This window comes from Dioscorea cayenensis, chromosome 12 (genome assembly GCF_009730915.1).
Source record: "Dioscorea cayenensis subsp. rotundata cultivar TDr96_F1 chromosome 12, TDr96_F1_v2_PseudoChromosome.rev07_lg8_w22 25.fasta, whole genome shotgun sequence".
NCBI lineage: Eukaryota > Viridiplantae > Streptophyta > Magnoliopsida > Dioscoreales > Dioscoreaceae > Dioscorea > Dioscorea cayenensis.
The window spans coordinates 11,154,924-11,177,726 of NC_052482.1; the positions used below are offsets into that span (position 1 = coordinate 11,154,924).

The following is a 22,803-nucleotide window of genomic DNA, read 5'->3' on the forward strand; positions in this document are numbered from 1 at the left end:
TCCACCAAGGCAAGGACTTGCCCAAGTGGATAACGAAAGGCCTTAGACATATTGGAGTTTGTACTCTTAGTTTTGTTTTGTTTTGTTTTGTTTTGTTTTGTTTTTGTTTTCTGTTTTGTGTCTTATGTATTGTTTTTTTTTCTTTCTTGGCCATTGGTCTATAACTTGAACTCTTTGTACTTCTTTCCTTTTTTTTTTATCAATAAAATAGCTCTAAGAGCTCCTTTCCCTCGAAAAAAAAACGCATAAAAGACTCAAGTCCCAATAGGTTGAAGCGTTGCTGGCTTCCACTTATTAGCTTGATAGAGAAAACAAAAAATATTATTAAGTATTTATTTTGTTGACTTTTATCTTGTATTTTATATATCTAGTCATTTATATATATATTTAATTAATTAATTCTCATAAATAAATCATGAATTTATCTTGAAAATTAAATAACTGACTCCAATGAAAAAATTATAAATTTATTAGTTGAAAATCTAAGGAATTCTCACTTTTATGGTAGTATGCATTACAAAAAAAGATGTTATATTAAACAAATTAAAACATTAAAACATATAACAAGTAAAATAAAATCCTAAGAGAGGTCGCAAGTAAAAACCTGACTGATATTAATAAATTACTAAGATTGTAGCCAAAAGTTAGTAAGTGTGTCAAATGGGTAAAACATGGCAATATACATAATAGTTGACAATTAAACAATATAAATTATTGATAATACGCGAAACCTGGGCGAGTTTCCAGCCTTATTATGATCCGACTTTTACAATGCTATTAAAAATATAAGAAAATATAAACAGAAAACATTTTCATCATACAAACAAGAATAACTCAATACTCTAAGCCGAAGAATCTCTTCAACATTACGCACAATGAAGATAACCAGTATTCATAAGCCATACATATGTTGTCATCTCAGAAATGCACAATGTTGTTCTTAGGCCTCATAAAACCGAATGTTCCTCATCGTAATTCCATCCATTGAGAACAACACGCGGTGTGACACCCTCCGGTGCCTTGAAAAAGATGGTGATAGGTAATGTTTCACCTGGTACAAGTGAGAAATAATTATCAGAGTAATGCACAGGCAAGATTCTATCGTCAACCTCATTTTCTGCAGCTTTTTTCACAGCGTGAACTGAAAAATGAAGGAAGAAAGCAACGCCGGAGTCAGCTCCCTCCGTCAAAAGCACTTTTGGAGAATTACTTGATCTGGAGAATAGACATCTGCAAATTTTATTCAACCCACTGGTTTGATCAGTTTCTGGATTAGCTTTCTCATTAGAATTGGATAAATTTATGTCATAATCAACAATGTATTTCTCGGACTCCATTCTCTTGAAACCATTATTAGTGGAATGTGAGCTCTTCGAGGTGTTCTGAACATGCATTTCTATCTTGTAGGAAGAACCTGATACGAGAGCTTGAGAAGTAATCTTGAGTGGAATCTTCTTCTTTCTATATGGCTCCAGCAGCTGGTAATCATTGCCAGATAGATACAGCCAGTAGAAGTTCCTGGACAGAACAGTATTGTCCGACAATTTGAAAAGCTTAAGGAGAAGAAAATAGACTGGCTTTGCATCCTTGGATTTTGGATATTTCATTTCAATGATCGGAAGTACTTTCTTCTGGGGTACCGAGATTTTGTCGGTAACCTTGTAGTATGGACATGATCCATCCAGATCCCACACCGACATTTCTACTGCTACATCTGTGAGCTCGTCTGATGTAGTGTTTACAACCTGTTAATATATTGTTTTCTTTTTTAATTTATGCACTACGAGAAAAAAATGAATTGGCTGTTGATAATCATTAGATTTACCTCAACAAAGTACGAGATCAGATTGAGCTGGACATGAACAGGTTCTGCAGCACTGCGACAACCATAGAAACCGGCAGTTTGGTCATGAAGGTGATCATAAAATTGACCTCGAAGGCCAGTCCATGGGTTCTGCGTCTTCCAGATTAATACACCTGTATATTTAGTCCACATCCGAGAGGTCCAACCCTCCAGGAGAGCTCTGTATTGGAAATAATTAACAAGTTGAGCCTGAAAACATAACAGAAAGTGTAAAGAAATTGCCATAAGCTCATCAAGAAAAAAGGTTGACGAGTAAATAGTGCCACATTGAGTTGACCTTCTCGCAAAAGTCATCAAGATTCTTTGGGTGTCCATACATTTCTATTTGATCATGGACCTTCCCTGGCTTCGAGTAAGGTATGTATTTATGATAATCCCAAATTGGGTTAGGAACCTCTTCTATGAATCCACTAGCAAGTTTCTTGAACAGTGGTATAGCCCATCCTTCAGGTGGCATGGTAGCATGAATGGTTGCCGCAACAGGCATCCCTACAGATCCAACCTCAGGGTTGAATCCATATTTGTAGTAATCATCTTTGAAGAAATCTTCGGGATTTTGGATTTCATATGGACCATCGGTAAAGTCACCTTTTCCATTAGCAAATCCATCCCACATAGACCCCTGGACATACACACGAGTCCCATCAAGATATTGACTCGGGTCTTGATCTGATTTCAAGAGTAAATCTTCTTCTGACTCGGGTATTTCAGTCCTGAAAAGAGGATGGAGCTGTAAGTCATTCTTTAGAGCAGTGTTAATGTCCTTGGGTGGGACTTGCTCATTGCCACCCACCCAAAGGGCAAGACTTGCATGGTTCCGAAGAAGCTTAACAGTGTCTCTTGCGCAGAGCAAGAAGAGATCATGATCCAAAGGCCCATTAGGATTTGAAACTGGTATACCTCGGCCATCACAGTCTCCTGTAATCCAAAACTCTTGCCACACCTATATGATACGAAATATTTATATATGAAGGATTCAAATATCTTCAGAGATGGATAGCAAAAGATGCTACAAAGTTGGTCACAGTATAATGATTTTAAATATATACTGACAGAAATAGCAAAACAATTTAGAAGGTAACTTCAGAGAGAATGCAAGGAAGAAGTGTAAACAAAATTATTTAGAAAAATATATCAGAAGGTCGAGTTTGCAAATACACAATGAAAAAATGGATTACAAATTATAACATTATAATACAGAAGAAATTTTAAACACATTCGTCTTGCACTAGAAAATTCATTTATCTGAAAATAATCCTAGTGTTAGAGCTTAGATTGGTTATTGGGCCACATTGGGCTCATACACAAACCCTAATATTTCTTTATATATACTCTTGTACTCTTTTCTTAATTGATATCAAAATTATTTCTCCTATTCTCACATGGTACCAGAGCACTGGGTTAGACCCTAGTGGCCACCCAAAACCCTAGCCGCCGTCGCCTCAGTTGCCGCCGTCGCCACCGCCACTCTAAACCCTAGCCTTCAACTCTCCGCCGCCACCTCTACCACTAGCCACCGCTCATCTCTCGTCGTCAGCCCTCACCAGTGATGCCCTTGTCTTGTTGCTGAAAGATTTGTCTCTTCGTCGTCATGTCTTCGTCTCGTGGGTATGGTAACGGCTCCTCTCGTGGTGGTCGAGGAGCCGGTTGTGGTGATTCTCGGGGTAGGTATGTGTGCACCTTTTGTCGACGGACGGGCCACACTGAGAATCGTTGTTGGGATAAACATGGTCGTCCGGTAATGGTCAATACTAGTACAGAGTTGGCAGATCCGTCACCTACTTCTGGTGCTGAACAGTTCATCACTATCTCTCGGGCTGATTTTGCACGATTCCAGCAGCTACAAGGCACAATTTCTCATGCCATAGTCTTTTTACCTATTTCCTTAGGTAATGCCTTTCTTGCTTCCAGGGACAGTTCCTGGATTATTGACTCCGGGGCCTCCTCTCACATGACAGGTACAAAATCTTTTTTTTCAAAATCTTTCTCCATCTGTTTTTCGTTCTGTGGTAATTACCGATGGACGATCTTGCTTAGTGTCCGGAGAAGGAGTTGTGCAGACTTCGTCTCAACTTAAACTAACTGATGTTCTTTTTGTACCTGATTTTCCTGTCAATTTGCTATATGTTTCTGCGATCACTAAATAGTTGAATTGTAGTGTTACTTTTTTCTTTTTTCACTGCACTTTTCAGGATCTGCGGACAGGGAAGAAGATTGGTTTAGAGCGTAATCGTGGTGACGGTGTGTATACGTTGATGCGTGATGATATTCCTTGTGGTTTGGCGGCTTCTATTTCGGACATTGAGTCATCACTCATATGGCACAGTAGATTGGGTCATCCTTCTCTTAGTCGTCTTCAGCAGGCTTTGCCTTGGATTCGGGTCAAGTCATTTCAATGTGAGTTGTGTCAGTTGGGTAAGCATCATCGCGCTACCTTTAAACGTTCTACTCTAGTGTCTAGCCAGTCGTCATTTGATCTAGTTCATTGTGATGTTTGGGGACCTTCTAGAGTCGCGTCTATTTCCAGTCATCATTACTATGTTGTGTTTGTTGATGATTTTTCCCGAGTGTCATGGGTATATTTGTTAAAAGACCGTCGATCTATTGTTGATGTCCTTAAAACATTTATTTTGGAAGTACAAAATCAGTTTTTCACTGTTATCAAATGTCTTCGTACTGATAATGCTTTAGAATTTGTATCTTCTGCTGTAAATTCTTTATGTGCGTCCTTTGGGATTATTCATCAAACCACCTGTCCACACACTTCTCAGCAAAATGAGGTTGCTGAATGAAAGCATCGTCGCATCTTAGATGTTACACGCACTCTCTTAGTGGAGCGTAATGTCCCTAGGTATTTGTGGTCTGATGCTATCTTAACTGCAGTATATCTTATTAATCGTATGCCTTCTGCACCCCTAGGGGGAGAGGTCCCTCTACGTCGTCCTCTACCTGATACTGAGTTGTTTCGCCTGTCTCCTTGTGCTTTTGGTTGTGTTGGTTTTGTTCAGGATTTAACTCCTGGTTTGGATAAGTTGTGCCCGCGTGCGCTTAAATGTGTCTTTGTCGGATTTTCCCGCACCCAACATGGATATCGTTTGTACCACCCGACTAGTCGGAAGTACTATGTGTCTATGGATATCACGTTTTTTGAGTCTCAATCTTTTTTTGTTGACTCGGGTTCTCACGATTTGTTGACTACGTCGTCTGATATTGTTCTCCCTATTCCTGTTTCGGTTACTCCACCTGTCCTGTGCCTAGTGTGACGCCTCCTCTAGTAGATCCAAATGATGGCTGTTTTGAACAAGTTTATCATCGCCGCCAACATGTACCACCGCCAGATTCGCCTCCTCCGATTGTCTCCCCGGATGATGCAGACCCGTCTCTTGATCTTCCCATTGTCTTTCGCAAAGGTATTCGTTCTTGTACCAAACATCCCATCTCACTTTTTGTTTCTTATGATAATCTTCACCCGTCCTTCCGCACATTTACTCTTTCCTTGTCTGCTAAGTCGATCCCCAGGAACTACCAGGATGCATGTCTGCTTCCACAATGGCAGAAGGCAATGGATGAGGAAATGGAAGCCTTGAGATCTCGTGGTACATGGGAGCTCGTGCTTCGCCCTGCTAATACCAGCGTCATCACTTGCCGATGGGTCTTCTTTATTAAGCACAAAGTTGATGGTACAGTTAATCGCAACAAAGCACGGTTGGTGGCCCGTGGTTTTACTCAGACTAATGGTGTTGATTATGCTGAGACTTTTTCACCGTTTGCTCGTCTGAATTCCATTCGCATTCTACTGTCAGTCGCTATGAATCAATCATGGGCACTCTGTCAACTCGATGTAAAGAATGCCTTTCTCTATGGAGACTTAGTTGAGACAGTGTTTATGGAGCAACCTCCAGGGTATGTTGCTCAGGGGGAGAATGTAGTTTGCCAGCTCAAGAAAGCGATCTATGGTCTGAAACAGAGTCCTCGTGCATGGTTTGAAAAGTTTAGCGTAATTGCAGTTGCAGATGGTTTTCGTAGGTGCAATGTGGATCACTCCTTGTTCTATAAGAACACTTCATCTGGATGTGTTGTACTTGCGATATATGTCGATGACATCTTGTTGATGGGTAGCGATTATTAGGGCATTCAGAGAACTAAAGAGCATTTAATGAAGCATTTCGTTACACGAGACATGGGATAACCCAGATACTTCCTTGGTATTGAGTTTGCATATGCCAAAGGAAAGATGATGCTTTCACAGCGGAATTATATATTGGACTTACTTGAGGAGACTGGTTTATTGGGTTGTAAACCAGAGAGTACACCTATTGAACAGTCACCACCCTTCTGGGATGCATCATCCCCAACTCTCAAAGATTCAGGTTAATACAGACGTTTGATTGGCAAGCTCATTTATCTAACAGTTACTCGTCCTGATATATCTTACGCAGTTGGACTCTTGAGTCTGTTTATGCATGAGCCACGAGAAGTTCACGGGCAGGGTGCTCTGAGGGTGCTTGCATATGTTAAAGGAGCTTCCGGTAAAGGTCTTCTCTACAAGAATCATAGTCACCTAGACATTGCAGCCTATTCTGACTCAGGTTATGCTGGAGATAGAGGTGACAGAAAGTCTACGTCAGGTTTTTGTACATATGTTGGTGGAAACTTGGTTACTTGGCGAAGTAAGAAGCAGAATGTGGTTTCAAGATCGAGTGCCGAAGCAGAGTATAGATCAATGGCACAGACAGCTTATGAGATGGTTTGGGTGCAGTCTCTTCTATCTGAGTTAGGATTCTCCATCACGATATCTATGCAGATGTTATGTGATCATCAAGCTGCCATCTTCATTGCAAACAATCCAACATTCCATGAGCATACCAAGTATGTAGAGGTTGATTGTCACTACGTTCGTGATATGGTATTAAAGGGAGTCATCTCTACGCCATATACCCAGTCATCTGAGCAACTGATGGATATCTTCACCAAGGGTTTAAGTGTTAAAGTTTTTAGTAATCTATGTAACAAGCTAGGCATGTTCGATATATATGCTCCAGCTTGAGGAGGAGTGTTAGAGCTTAGATTGGTTAATGGGCCATATTGGGCCCATACACAAACCCTAATATTTCTCTATATATACTCTTGTCCTCTTTTCTTAATTGATATCAAAATTATTTCTCCTATTCTCACAGTTCTTATTATACATGCACAATGAATTTGGAATTTTTTAAATGATCGTAGTGCAATTGCCAGATGCTTTGAGAGGGCTAAAGTATATATATGTATTTGGAGCATAGTGAATGAAGGTTTGATTTTCAGTCCAGGATTCTCAATCACAGATGACAAACACATAGCACCGCTGTTTTGTTTAATATAAACATAGTTTTTTGGATGCCGTGATTAACAATTTTTTACTTTGTCCTTGATTGAGGTGATGTTCATCTCCCTAACTCGCATGATCAACATTCAAATCCTTCAATAAAATTTTCACTTTATCATCTTCATGAGAACAATCCCTACGACAAGAATGTTTCTTTCAAATCAAATTTTATTCGACTTGGATTAAATCTTAAAGCTTTAATTCAACAATGGAAACTCAAGGCAATCTCATCACTTGATCTTTGGACCTTTATGAAACCTAATGCTCATATCTGATCTTCCGAGGAATTTAAACACTATTTTGGAGAAAGTTTGGCAAGTGAGCTTAGGCACCACAAAGGCCTAAGCAAAGTTGCCAGAGATTGTCTTCTCTGCAAATATTTTGATACTTGAAACAATTTCCAGCAGAATTTTATTTCAATCCTGTGACAACTATTAGACTAATTAATAGTCCCACTTAAGTTAATTTGGTAAATATGGACTAGAATTTATAAGTCTAGGTCTCTCATTCTATTGACTTAGACTTTTGGGTTATATCAGGCCCCAATAATTGTTTGGTTTGCATCTAACAGCAGCTAAATCAAATTGACTGATGATACAGGGACTGGCCAACCACTTGTGTATGTCATAAACCAACCTGACAAAATAGAGCCAAATTGAACCAATGGAAGCACCAGACCTTAGTTCTGATTGAGCTGGGGTTTCCCAAACAGCTCACCTTTATATGAAATGAATAATGTATTTCCTTTTATAATTACAGAAAGTAAAGACAGCTTAAAAGTTGCAGAAGTTTAAATGTAATGTAAGAAGCTGTAATATGATTCATAATCTTCATGAGGAGACTTTCATGATCTGCAAAGTGGCCTTTGTTCTCCCCTAATAATTACAAGTATTTATCTGCCATTGTTCACAGTTTTTCTGCTTGCTTGTCATCTATGATCCAACACATTTTCTGGTAAAAAACTCAAACAAATCTGATTTAATTCAATTTGGCAAGTTGATAAATCCTATAGATTGAATTCTTTTTTTTCTTTGGTTTGAACTTGCTTGTATATTCAGTCCCTTTCAACAAACTACTGAAATCAAATCAGCTCCAACTTCATTTTGTTCAATATAGTTAAGAGCTTAGCTCAAAATTCATTAATTTGTACAACCAGACATACAACCATAGCTTCAATTATTTATTATTTCAGTTAAAGAACAAAGTTCCACTCAATAGCATCCTTGGTTCCCTTTAGAAATTAATAGAATTTAAATGTAATTTCTGAAATAGCAACCTGGAATATGATTTAATGTCTTATTGCATATAAGCTTCATTTTTCTATCTATGTTCGAAGTTAAAAGTTATTAATAGCTACAAATCATAACTATTTGATGCTTCAATTTAATACTGAATCAACTTCCAGTGATGAAAATTCTGAAACATGACCGATTGTTAGTTTAGGATCATGTGGACCCCTCTGACTATAGATTATGATTTTACGGAAATTGTGTTTGCTGAATACTTTTGAGTATATATCTTAGAATTTTATTTTAAAGATATCCACTTATGTGCAACATACTTGACAATATGAAAATGGAACTTCTCAGACATGCACTCCATACAATTTCTAGAATTTACAAGAAAACATTTTATTAGCTTTTTCCCCCTAAACTAGTCTAGTGTTTTATTCTTTTTCATGAAAACACACAATGAACAAATTTATCTGCTTACCAACAGGCCATAGATGTCGCAGTAGTGATAGAATTCTGGCCTCTCCGCTAAGCCACCACCCCAACAGCGCATCATGTTAAAGTTCATATCAGCATGAAACTTGATGTCTGCCATATATCGTTCCTTTGAAAGTCGCAATAGCCCATCTGACAAAATCCAGTTGCCACCACGTATAAAAATGGGCTGCCCATTTACCTTGAACAGTCTGGGAAGTGAGAACATCTAAGTTTTGTATTTCATTTGATGGATGAGAATGCAAATTTTGAAAAAGGTCATTTACCTCCCACCAGTGGCATTGTCTATTACGCTCTCAATCTTGCGAAATCCAAAATGATGACTCCAGGAATCAGACTCTCCAAAGCCCTTAACATCAACTGTTATAACAACATTGTATAGGGACTGCTTGCCCATTCCATTTGGCCACCATAAATTTGGTTTGTAAAAGAAGGCCTGTGGCATAGCATTCCATGAAATTAATTAGTCTGAGAACATTTTAACAAAAGAACCAAGATAGTAGCAGCAATCATTGTGTGCTTGTGTGTGTCACATAACTTCCTGTTTCCAGAAAGAAAGAATTCAAGGATTAGAAAATGAAGGCCCTAAGGTAGGCACACTCACCGGCAAAAGTGTATGCTGTTTAGTTGTACCAGGAGGAATTGAAAGCTCCTCAGTTTGGACATTTTCAACCAATAAGACATCTTTCTCTAGCTCAGTTGTCACTTGGAGTGTCAATGTGCACTCTGCGGTCCATGAACTTTTGTTTTCCAACTCAACAGTAGAATGCAGGTACACTCTTCTGTAGTCATCGAAAAATGACGAGACTAAGTGTGGATCACTTATTTTAACTGGCTGCAGACCAAACAAGAGTAGAAAACACAATTTCAGAGAGTTCATATGTACCACATTCCAGAATACTTTATAAATCCTAGATCACTTAATTATAGGAGCGAAATAGATTATATCAACTTCATGAAGAAAAAATAAATCAAGTGAACCTAAATGTCCATGCATCCACATAACGCAATCAACACTGGGCTTATTCATAAAGGAAATAACTTCACCTGCTTTTATGCAAAAATAAAACTAAATACAACATAAAAAACAGAACCATGAAAATCATTCAAAGCACACTTTCTTGTTTCTATTTAACACTGGTGATATATCGAAGATTAATATATGAAGAAAACCAAAAATAAGGACTCACTCCAGTAACAGAAATTGAAACTTCATCCCAGATACCAGTGTTCCTGTCCCTGTATTGCAAATCAGCAGAAAACCAATGCTTAAAAACTAATGAAAATTTCTACCATCAACTATAGAAAGTATTACTTGCCAATTGGATTCAAGACATCTGTTATAAAACCAATAATTAGAATAAAAAAATAAAATCGGTAGAGAAACCTGAAAATAAGTCAGGATTAATGCAAAATAATCTACAGTGCTAACAGATAATGATATACATACAAAGTACACTCCCATCCAACCATTAAGAGCAAATTTAAGCATCTTCCAGCGTAAAGGAGCGCTGAAATTTCTGAAGAAGCATGTTGCAGAGTCATGATATTTCTATTTTGTTCCAACTGAGCACCCAAAACCATATGGCTACAAAGGAACAGGGGGATTGTCAATTATAATTGCAAACATAAGATTGGGTTTTCTTCCATAATTCCTTTATTCAAGAACTATCTTTCCAGTCACCCATTATTCATAGAGTATAAAACCAGTCCATGATATGGATTATGTTGTAATAGCACCTCTTGTGAACATCCATTAATGCCAACTGTGACTGTTTAAACCTGGCCAAGGTAATACCCAAAAAGAAAAAAAAGGCACTAAATATTGGTGTCAGAACATTTACCTACAGCAAAGCTTTTGTTTGGTTGCACAAGGAGGAACCAAACTGCAGCAAGGGTTTTGTTTTAGGCAACAGGGTTGTGGAATAAGAGAATGCCAAACACAATGGCATTCTAGTCAGCTGCTTCCAACAGGTCCATGCAAAAGTTCAACTTGGGTAGTACCGGGGAGAATTTTCACCTTTTGTTTTAACGAAGGCCACAATCACAATTGTTCGGGCATACGTGAGGTCTTTAAATTGCTTCCATGTCTACCTTTGTGTCTTGTGACAATATCTACATTACATTACAAGTGTACTTATACGCCATTAAGCCCAAGTCTCTCGACATCATTGCCTCAATGAATAGGGAATTAGCCAAGGATTCAAGTTTAAAGAAGTGTGGATGATGTTTTAAATGATACAGATAAATGAAATCTTGGATCACAAGGTTTGAAGATACAGGGATTATATGAAAAAGAACCTAATTATTTTACAATGTGATATTTGTTTCAGCCTTAAATTACCTTTGATGGTTATCCAACACTATAAAGCAATAATTTCATCAACCTCTAAATGAAGAGGAGACAACAATCTACTAGCATGTGATAAATGTGCTAACAAGGATGGGAACTTTACACTAGTGGTAAATACTTTGATCCTCTCACAAAGAGTTGCAATCAATCTGCAAATGTAATAGCAGAGAATGGATAGAAAGGAATATTGAATGCCTCAATGCTTTGGTTAAGAAAGAGATGCCTCTCTGATAACTCTCCTTATTCCTTCTTCTAGCATATATTTTGGTCAATCAAAAGCCTCACTGCAGCACTTGGCAAGAAAAGTAGTTGGAGGTTTCGCTTGGCAGCATACCTCACTTGGTGAGCTTAGCTAGCTCTTATGTGGTTGCAACTCCTTCAAGAATTGGTTAATCTCCAAGAAATGTTGCACTAACCTCATATAAATCATTCTGAACTAATGGCTATGAATTCCTATAATAATGTTACTGCCACCATACCCATTTATTTAAATCATGCATGCACTATGGCTTACACGCATATAAACTTTATCTAGGAAATTGTAAAACTCTCCGCGACTGAACTGTTCAGTATAAATGAGGAAATTATTCTTTTAAGATTACTGATTACAAATATCATTTGGAAAACATACATTGAAATCCTTTTATAGTTGACAAGTCATCAGCACTGAGCCAAGAACAACAGTTTTCTCAAGGAGACAACCAGATTGGAAATAATGGAGATTTAATGCTTAGCTGTAGTCATTCTAGTAGATTTTAGTCAAGTTATGAAATTAAAAGCATTAGGGTGCTTTAGTATGATGAAAACAAAGACTGCATAAAGTAAAATATTCAAGATCACAATTGACCACTAAGTGTAATAGTTATCTAGTTCTCTTTTAACGGTAAAAGAGCCTTAAGTTTCAAATGTGATTCAGATAAAAGAGAATGCCAGCTTCATTATACAATTTAAAATTAAAATGTCAACAACATAAAGCAAGTAGCTACCTTATAGGGGCCATCCAGTCCCAACCTTCAACATATTGAGCAGCAACATCTTTTCCAATCTAATGAGACAAAATACAAAGGATATCAGTGAGAGAAATATAAACTTTATATAGTAACAAGTGAGAAACTTCTGCAATGCTCTTGTTGTTTCAAAGTGAAAAAAAGGAAATCTTTTTCTGACTAAAACTAATTTTTAATCCTTCAAAATCTATGCATGTATGCATTAATTGCAATCCAAAATGAATCGAACTGTAATAGAGTCAAATTTAGAAAACAGACAAAATCAGACCCAATAACGAAAAACAAGTCTGATACAACCTGCTTAGCCTTTTAAACAATCATGCCCCGCCCAATAAATAACAACCTTTCCTTTCCCTGATTCACCAAGCTCTTGCATGGTGATAAGTATAGTCTGAATGGATGTGTTTTCTAAACTACTGCACTCACACCCAAAATACAGGCATCATAGGTGCACCTTGATCTATATTTGTGATTATTTTAATAGTATAGCAAGATTTAAGCAGCTCCAAACAAGTTACTGAATCAGTCAATAATGCATAGTACCAATGAGTTCTTTTACTAAACTCTCCACTTGCTTCGGTGGTCATATTGCCACATATCTCTAATAGACGTAATTTTTCATTTGAACACCCACATGCCCAATATTGAATAACTTTAAACAAATGACAGATGAATTTAGCTGTGAATCAAAAGCACATGAAAAAGTAAATTCAAGGCCTGCTGCATATCAAGTATGATCCTTCCTAAGTTAACTTCTAACTTTCTCATGACTAACATGTAACTTCTAATAGCCAACTACTTGTCAATATGCAATATCCGTGCATATTTGAAAATTACAGAATAATTGTAAATTGCATAAGTAAATTAGGAAATAGAAATAGATATATCATAAATATCTCGATCACTTGGCAATTAAAACCACAAAAAGCAAGCACCTCATGGTCACCACCTTGTCCTCCCTCATGAGGAATGGTACCAGGATGATCAGGAGGATGAACGAGGACAGCAAGCAAATTCTTTCCATCAAGATGGAGAATATCAGTGATGTCAAGAGAATGTCTTCTGAACATTCCCTTAGGCAAGATTTCTTTATGTCCATTTAAATACAGCTCTGCTGAGTAATTTATTGCACGGAAGTTAAGATTCACATGCTGATTTCCAGACTGCAAAACAAGATTAGAAAACAAATGGGAAGCTTTAGCATCTATATGCAGTATCTTGAACACGAGAACTATTAAAGAAACACACTAGCTTTATTTAGTATACATTGAAAACAGTATCTATAAATGGTGTTAAACTAAACAATATGAATCTTGAGTACACTTAGATTAAAGTTTAGAATGCAAAGATAAAGACTTAATTCTGACATGTATTGAAGTGTCACAAAGAAGGAAAACAAGTTCAATGGACAGCAACAACAACTAAATCTATTTATATGAACAAAAGACAGCAAAAAATACTTCAGAAAAATAATGCCACAAAAATTAATATTGGTAAAAACCACAGGTAATCTTCCTTGCTCTCTCTTTGGCAGTAGTATCTGCCAACTTGTGCTGCAATTAGCATCCAGCATGATATTATCCACTTGCATGTGAAAATTGAGATAATAGGTCCAGCAAACAGAACAATGAACTCATAGTGACCACAGCTGCCAAGATAAGAAATGACACAAGTGATAGCATATATGAAATCAACATGTTTCATATAGATCATACAGTGGAAAATATTATTTTGATGATACCAAAAGCTCAGGTCACTTAAATGCCTCAAGTTGTTTAGCTACTTATTCCTTAATTCAAACCATGAGTTAATGTAAATCATGTGATGGTCCATGGCATCATTTATCTCAACTAATGAGATTATCATCTTCCAAACATTAATTCACTTTTTGATACCTGGTCTAACTTGCAAATGAAGCATAAAAGATCAAGAAAAGATCAATCCAAGACATCAAACTAAAGTATAACGTTAGATGAACAATCAAGATCCCCATTTTTTTTAGCTGCAAGAATTATTTCTTCTTCTCTATGTGATCAGGTTACTAACTCTATTTCCACTGGACAAGAAAGGATACTTATTGATAAGAATGGAGGAAATGTTTCTACCTTTACATTGTACAACCTTACAATTATATATACAGCTATAGATAACAGTAACTGATATGTACAATAATACAGACAATAATAGTTTTCAGTTACACAATTTTAGGCTATAATTGCTGTAACAGTAGCTTAATTTACTCCTTTAACACTCCTCCTCAAATTGATGCTGATTTAAGCATCAATTTGTCCAGCAAAAATTCATGTCTACCTCTTGTCATAGCTTTTGTAAATATGTCAGCTAGCTGGTATTCAGTCTTTATGTGTGGTAAGGTAATAAGCCCTTGTTGTAGAAGCTCCCTAATGTAGTGACAATCTACTTCAATATGTTTGGTCCGTTCATGAAAAACAGGATTATTAGCAATTTGAATAGCACTCATATTGTCAACAAAGAGTTGAGTTGGTTCATTCAACTTCACTCCAAGTTCATCTAGTAATCTTTGAAGCCAAACAATTTCTGAACATGCTGCAGACATAGAACGATATTCTGCCTCGGTAGATGACTTGGAAACACGATCTTGCTTTTTGCATTTCCATGATATCAATGAATCTCCAAGAAACATACACCAACCTGTAGTTGAACGACGAGAATCTAGGCATCCTGCCCAGTCTGCATCTGTAAATCCTTTAACAATGAGCATAGAAGAAGATGGGAAGAAGATACCTTTCCTAATACTTCCTTTTAAATATCGGATTACACGATGCAAGGCTGCTAAGTGAAGTTGTCGAGGATCAGATACAAACTGGCTTAGAATGTGAACTGCGAAGGAAATATCAGGTCTTGTCATGGTGAGATATACCAAGCTCCCAACAATCTTGCGATAGTGTGTGGGATCTGAAATTGGCTTCCCATCATCTTTCTTGTATTTGACATTCACTTCCATGGGAGTGTGAGCAACCTTGTCATCAGTTAAGTTGGCTTCACGAATTATATCACATGTATACTTGGTTTGATTCAGTCCTAAACCATTAGATGCATAAGTTACCTCAAGGCCTAAAAAATAAGTAAGCGCTCCAAGATCTTTCATATGAAATGATGAATGAAGTATGGCCTTGATGTGAAAGATTCCTGCAGTATCATTTCCAGTAATGATAATATCATCAACGTAAATAAGCAAGATAATCATGCTAGCAGAAGTTTCTCGCAAGAACATAGAATGGTCATGAGAGCTTTGGCGAAGCCCAGAGGCACAAATAGTGGTATGAAATTTTTTAAACCAAGCTCGTGGAGCTTGTTTTAAACCATATAACGATTTTTTTATTTTGCAAACATAACCTGATTGTTGTGGTTGTAACGGATAACCAAGAGGAGGCTTCATATAGACTGTTTCCATCAAATCTCCATGAAGAAAAGCATTTTTGACATCTAATTGATGCAAACACCACCGATTGATAGACGCCAATGCCAAGACAACACGAATAGTAGTCATTTTGGCGACAGGAGCAAACGTTTCGTCATAATCAATCCCATATTCTTGCTTATAGCCTTGAGCAACTAGCCTTGCTTTGTAACGATCAAGACTGCCATCAGCCTTCAATTTGACTGTATATACCCACTTACTACCAATGACTTGACCATTTTGTGGATCTGGACAAAGCTCCCATGTGTGATTATCTTGCAAAGCTTTCAATTCTTCAGCCATAGCTTGTTTCCAACATTCTTGCTCCATAGCTTCCTTTGTAAGATGAAGGAATAGAAACCCTGTGCCAAAGTGAGCGATGAAGGGCTGATTTGGGTCCACAATGTTCAGGTGAGTAGCCATATCTTTTTGGCGGTACAGATTTGCGCTCTGATCTTCGAAGAGGAGGTGCATCTTGTTGTTCATGTACAACTCCTATGTCTGGCATAGATTCAGATGCAACAGGGAGGATAGATGTTGGGCATGTGATGGAAGGTTTAAGACGGCGAGCGTATTGTTTAAGAGGATGTACAGGTAATGATGGTGGTAAAGTGCAATCAGAGGAAGAAGGATGAGAAAAAGAAGTGATGGATGGATCAAGAGAAACAATACCTTGAGCAAGGAAGAAGAGGGTGAAGTCACGTGAGTCCCTTGGTGCTCGATCATTCCGATCATTGGAGTCTACGAATGAGGGGTAGGAAAGATACCTGCAGAAATTGAGGATGATGTGGGTGAAGAATAATAATAAGAGTTTTCTATGAAAGTGACATGCCTAGAGATGCTGAATTTGTTGCTTAATTGGATCAAAAGCAAACAAAAACCTTTTTGATTATCGAGATACCCAAGAAAAAAACACTTAGCAGCTTTGGGTGACAATTTATTTCGCTCATGAGGTGGAAGAAGAACAAAACAAATGCAACCAAAGACACGAAGGTGAGAATAGACAGGAGGACGATCATATAAACATTCAAATGGAGACTTGTTGCCAAGGTGATGACACGGTTGTCTATTAATGAGATAAACAGCTGTTTTAATAGCTTCTACCCAAAATCTTGAAGGTGTTGAGGACTCAACAAGCAAGGCACGGGCAAGTTCCAAGAGATGTCTATTTTTCCGTTCAGCAAGCCCATTTTGTTCAGGTGTATAAGGGCAAGAATGTTGGGAAACAATGCCATTGGCAGAAAAAAATTTTGATAAGCCAGACTCACGATATTCTCCCCCCGAATCAGAACGAAAAATTTTGATACGGGTGTTAAATTGAGTTTCTACCATGATTACAAAATTTCTTATAATGGAAGGTGCCTCAGATTTGAAATGCATAAAGTAAATCCAAGTGTATCGAGTAAATTGATCAATAAAAAGAATGAAATACTTATACCCCATACGAGACACTACTGGAGAAGGACCCCAAACATCACTGTGTATTAACTCAAAAGATGTGGTGTAAATGGTACGACTAGTTGGAAAAGAAAGTTTATGAGACTTGGATAATGCACAACTATGACAACTTGGATGATTATTGAAAACAAACGATTTACTAGATGGAAACATAGTTTTCAAGAACAATTGTAACCGATACTGATCTGGATGACCAAGCCGGCGATGCCACAAATTCCACAACATAGATTTATTAGGCACAGAAGAGGCAATCAAGCTATAAAGAGGAGTACTTTGATCAGTTTCGAGCACAAAGAGACGTCCATGCTTACGCCCCTTCCCGATCAGTTTTCCAGTTTGTTGATCCTGAATCCAACAACCATTATGAAAGAAATGTAATGAGCAATTTTGATCAACTAATTGACCAACAGAAATAAGATTAGTAGTTAATTTGGGAACATAGAGCACATTGGTTAAAGGGAAGGAATTTTCAGAAGAGCATAGAGCAGGTTCCTCGTACTGTAAACTTGTAATTTTTCACCGTTGGCAGTGATAATAGGAGCATGAGAATCATCAAGTTGGATGGATTTGAATTGGTTTTGTTGACTACTCATGTGATTTGAAGCACCTGAATCTATAAACCATGTAGAATCGGGGAGGAGTTGTACACGAGAGGCCTCTGACGAGAAAAGGCATTCTGCAATAGCACTTTTCGAAATAGTGGAGGCAACAGAATCTTGAATCATCTTTTGAATTGATTCAGTGGTCAATCGTGTCTCACCAAGGGAATTAGGCGTGACAAATGAAGTATCTCGTACTAAAGAAGGCTTTGTGTCCTTGTCTTCGCCCTTGCAATAGAGCGACATTCGGATATAATATGGCCTTTTTTTCTTGCAATAGTTGCGAAAATTTTTTTCTTCTTGCAATGTGAAGCGACGTGGCCATATTCTTTGCAATCATGACACTGGATTTGGCTTAGGTCTTTGAACCGTCCCTTTGGTTTAGTATTTGAGGAGAATAAGGCCCCATCAAAAAAATGGTAGTTGAATGATTGAGTGTGGCTTAGTGTATCGAAGACGAGTTTCTTCTCGAAGAAGATCAGCAATAATTTCATCCAAATCGGGTTGTGATTGGCGATTTAGAATACTGGCACGAACAGGTTCAAATTCTGGTCTCAATTTCATCAAAAATTGCATTGTCCTCGCCTTCTTGCGTTCCTTCAAAACATGTTGGAGAGCAGCTACATCAATGGAACCAATTGTTACCAAGTCTTGTTCAGACCATAAAGCCATGAAACCAGAATAATAAGCCTGAACGTCTTTGTCCCCTTGAGTATACTGAGAAATGTCATATTCCAATTGAAACTCTCGTGCTTGATTTGATTGAGAGTATAATTTCTTCAAGTAACTCCACATCTCTGAAGCTTTCACAAAGGCACGAAGACTCAAAGCAGTCTCTTGGTTCATGGAGTTAAGCAGCCAAGAAATGACTTGAGCATTCTTTGTCTTCCATTTTATCTTCTCTAGGGCTTCAGTAGGTTCACATGTAGTACCATTTAAAACCCCCAAGAGATCCTTCCCTTCAACAAACATACGAAACTAGAATTCCCATAAAGGATAATTCTTCCCATCGAACTTGACAATACTAATATTTTCCATAATTGGATCACAAAAACAAAAGTTAGAGATCAAAACTCTCAGAAAAAAAAAATCAGGACCAGAGATCAAAACTCTCTAAGAAATTGAGTAGATTAGATTGCTATCTCTGATACCATGATAAGAATGGATGAAATGTTTCTACCTTTACATTGTACAACCTTACAATTATATATACAGCTATAGATAACAGTAACTGATATGTACAATAATACAGACAATAATAGTTTTCAATTACACATAATTTTAGGCAATAATTGCTGTAACAGTAGCTTAATTTACTCCTTTAACACTTATGATCTGTAAAAGATAAAAGTTTAGAAGCTAAGATGACAGATGCTAGCGAGAGTAATTTCAGTAAATCCATCATTAATACTAAAAAATACAGCATAGAGAGAAGGGAAGACCAACAAGTTAACTAAACTTGAGTAAAAAGCAGGCATCAGAATAGAAATGGCCAAAATCATAGCACCGTATAAGTTACACTGACACGTAGAATTACAGAACTTGTAAAGCGCAAGTTAAACAAAAACAACATTGTTCTTACCAATTTGCACTCAAAAGTTGTGAAAAACCAAAATGTGTAGTACTCTCTTCCAGAATCAGCAATATCTAGTATGGCTTCATTATTTAACCCATAAAAAGGATCTGGAACCAGCTTGTTTTTTACCAAAGTTCCTAAAACACTGAATGAATTACATGATAATCAATCAATAAGAGAAGGAATAACAATAAGTTGAAATGTATGCAACAGAAAAAATACAAGTACAGTTTCAGCACACCCCAAATAGTCAACTAATGTAATTGAATAACTTAATGGTAGCCAAGTACTGTTCCTAAATAAAGGTTATTCGTGTTGATTTTCAGAAAAAAATAAGTGCTCGATGTTGTTCACAGGTAGAATAATAATTCTCACGAATAGCATGACCAACATGTCATGACACCCATTCCATCAACCTCTGAGTTGGTTTGATGTCATGGCTAGGTTACCTAGGATACTTGATCAATCCTGATTTTAGAATTCATCATTTTGGAAGTTAAATTTTCTAATATTTGTAGCTTCTAGTTCTCTTCTATATTGTATTTCCAATATTGAGATTCTTACTTTATACACCATTTATAGTTCAGAGAGCCTTAAATTCCTTACAATTTGTGGCTTAGTGAGTTTCTAAATTTAGAAAGTCCAATTGTCTTACATTATCCCTCCCAAAATTAGAGTTATATTCCAAATTTAGACAGTTACTAATTTTAGTAATTAGACTTTCTTTGTCAATAAGATTGAATAAATTGACGAAATTTTAATTTTTATACCTCTAGCATCTTGTTTCTTTTGGAGATTAATCTCCCGTGAAAACAATTAGGAGATCCTTTTCTAACTTGAAAATAGGAAAAGGGTATACAGCCCACAACCTGTCACAAAACTAATACTATGCAATAACATGAGCTTGCGGAGAAGTCACAATAACTCATCACCCCTCATACCAAAATAACAAACTTCATACTGAAATATCACTATACTCATTCAGTAATAAATCCTTGTTTTAGTTTTTTATTGGCAAAATTTTAGCTTGAAAGTGAAGGTACAATATTGACAAGATATTATTGGTTATGTATTTGAAAACTCAAACTTCAATTTAATTAACTCGAGGCTAATATTTGGTCTAACATCTGATATGTTGCTTGTTGATAATCATGTTGACAATTACAAAAAATAAAAAAAATTCAAATTAAAAAAAAAAAAGGAAAGAAGGGGTACAATGAACCCCGAGGAAAAAGGTACATATAAATCATCTAAGCAAGTATAGCATAGAGATTTGTCATGTGATCGTTTACTCAAAGCACAAGCTATTGTTAAGGCAACAACTCCTGGATATTCTTTTTGTTATTTAGTTGCCCCTAGCCAGGTCATGCAAACATTATTCAAGTTATTTAGTGGAACAACAATATAAATATCCTACAAAAGCCACTAACCAATTAAACACTGCATTTAACTCTTTATAGAAGATCTATTTGCATCTTGGATCCATGTATCTTCTGAGCAACAAGAAACATGTTGTTCTTGTTAGATGCAAACAAATTATTTAGGCCATATTCAATCGCTTAAATTAATAGGATGAGAAACCTGAGCTTATATATTCAAATTCATATTTTCCAAATTAACCGATGTGGAACTATTGGTTACTGTAATAGTTCCCTTCAAACTAAACATCTTTCCCAAACGGGAGTGCCACATCCCAAGCAACATATCAATTAATGACCCAAAAGGTTTGGATAACTTGCCATATTTCAGTTTTATGTTATATATTGTCTGTCTTTTTGTATCTTAGGGTGAACCTCTCGTAAAGTCCATTTAATGAGACGACAATGAGCAAATATGTCACAATATCTTTTTTTTTAATGCAAAATGCAGTCTTTCAAAGGACACCAACTGTTATAAATATCACCTTCACTGCCTCCAAAATATCAAAATAAATAAATAAATAAAATTCTCGCATAAAATGGCTCGATTTGTACATATCACGAGCACGATATTTCCATTAAAGGAAAAGATTTAGGTGCTAAAACTCCATGCAAAAACAAGTTTAGAAATTTCACATTCATCTTGCAACAAGTGAACACAAAATCCAATTCCAATTAGACTGATTAAACGACAAGCATTCACCCATCCACACAACAAAAAAAACCACCTCAAGGCACAAACTTGACATAAACAACAACAAAAACCCTCATTTCCATCTCCAATCAAGAAACCGATTCCAACCCATGACCTAGTTTCACAACCCCCAAAAACAACAACAAAGCTAATCCAACCACAACACACATTGATTCCCTCATCAACAACCATTTAAGCAAACATTAAAATAGATTACTTACGTTCCTGGAACAGCGGCCTCCATCCATGGCGATGAGGGGCCAGAGGGCGGGTGGGTGGTGGTTAGCTGAACTCCGGTGAGGTCTATCTCTGTGGATCTCGCCGCCAGCCATCCAGAATCCAGCCTCGTCTTCTCAATTTTCGCCATCACCGCCACCAACTCTCTCTCTCTCTCTCTCAGTGCTTGTGTTCTGAGTTTTGGAATTTATTGCTTGTCGTATATGTCCCCCATGAATTCTAGTCCTTTTGCTGATGGAACTTTCAACAAACCTCCAAACTAAATAAATAAATAAATTGAGTGATGACGTGGATATCTCTATAGGGTACACGTGTACTTTGTTTTCTACACTAATGTTGATATATAGATAAGCTTTCAAGACTTTATTAAGATAAATCTTGAGTACAAGTGGCGAATTTTAGTAGTGGATGAAATCAATGTTTTAATAACCAGACCAGTTGTCGACCCGGTTAAGCGGCCGGTTCCGGTTGAACTACGGATTTAATTTTTTCAAATAAATAAATATTTAAAAATTAAAAAATATTAAAAATAAGTAAAAATTAATTTTAAAAATAATAAAAAATAATAAAAAAGATACAAAATTACATATTGCAAAGTTAAATTACCTTTATAAGGTCACAAAGTCTTAACTTTACATAAAATTAAAAATTTCAAAATACAAATATATAAAGATACAACTATACAACAAATATTGAAAAATAAAGAATTAAATAAAATATAAGTATACAAATATACAACAACAACAACAAAAAATGAGGAGATTTTACATAAAATTAAAATTTTCAAAATACAAATATACAAAGATACAACTATACAATAAATATTGAAAAATAAAGAATTAAATAAAATATAAGTATACAAGTATACAACAACAATAACAACAACAACAAATGAGGAATAAAATAAAATACAAGTATACACACTACTACTACTACAACTACTACAACTACAACAATAATAAAATTATGGGAAAATTACTATTTACCCCTCAGGAATTTCAAATCTTCCCAAACAACCCATCTAAGTTATAAACATCCCAGACAGCCCTTCCTTTTGGTTTCACTT

At 36.6% G+C, this 22,803-nt stretch overlaps 1 protein-coding gene across 1 annotated transcript; it reads right to left on the reverse strand.

Moving 5' to 3' along the window:
• Window positions 1-690: 690 nt before the first annotated feature.
• LOC120274128 (mannosylglycoprotein endo-beta-mannosidase) lies at window positions 691-21,954 on the reverse strand. Its single transcript, XM_039280888.1, has 11 exons — window positions 21,722-21,954; window positions 19,395-19,533; window positions 13,252-13,479; window positions 12,296-12,354; window positions 10,147-10,195; window positions 9,561-9,791; window positions 9,223-9,392; window positions 8,943-9,147; window positions 2,142-2,807; window positions 1,826-2,053; window positions 691-1,745 (listed from the first exon to the last, which is right to left on the reverse strand). Exons 1-11 carry the CDS (start codon window positions 21,865-21,867, stop codon window positions 948-950), a joined length of 2,919 nt encoding a protein of 972 aa, XP_039136822.1. The 5' UTR covers window positions 21,868-21,954; the 3' UTR covers window positions 691-947.
• Window positions 21,955-22,803: the final 849 nt, after the last annotated feature.

What these genes read in the sequence shown, in the direction of transcription:
- LOC120274128 (XM_039280888.1), bottom strand. Translation starts at nt 21,867, where the DNA reads ATGGCGAAAATTGAGAAGACGAGGCTGGATTCTGGATGGCTGGCGGCG. An exon ending in CAACTTTTGAGTGCAAATTG is followed by an intron (nt 13,480 to 19,394) that starts GTAAGAACAATG and finishes CTTGTTTTGCAG; the next exon opens with TCTGGAAATCAGCATGTGAA. An exon ending in AACAGCATACACTTTTGCCG is followed by an intron (nt 9,393 to 9,560) that starts GTGAGTGTGCCT and finishes GCTATGCCACAG; the next exon opens with GCCTTCTTTTACAAACCAAA.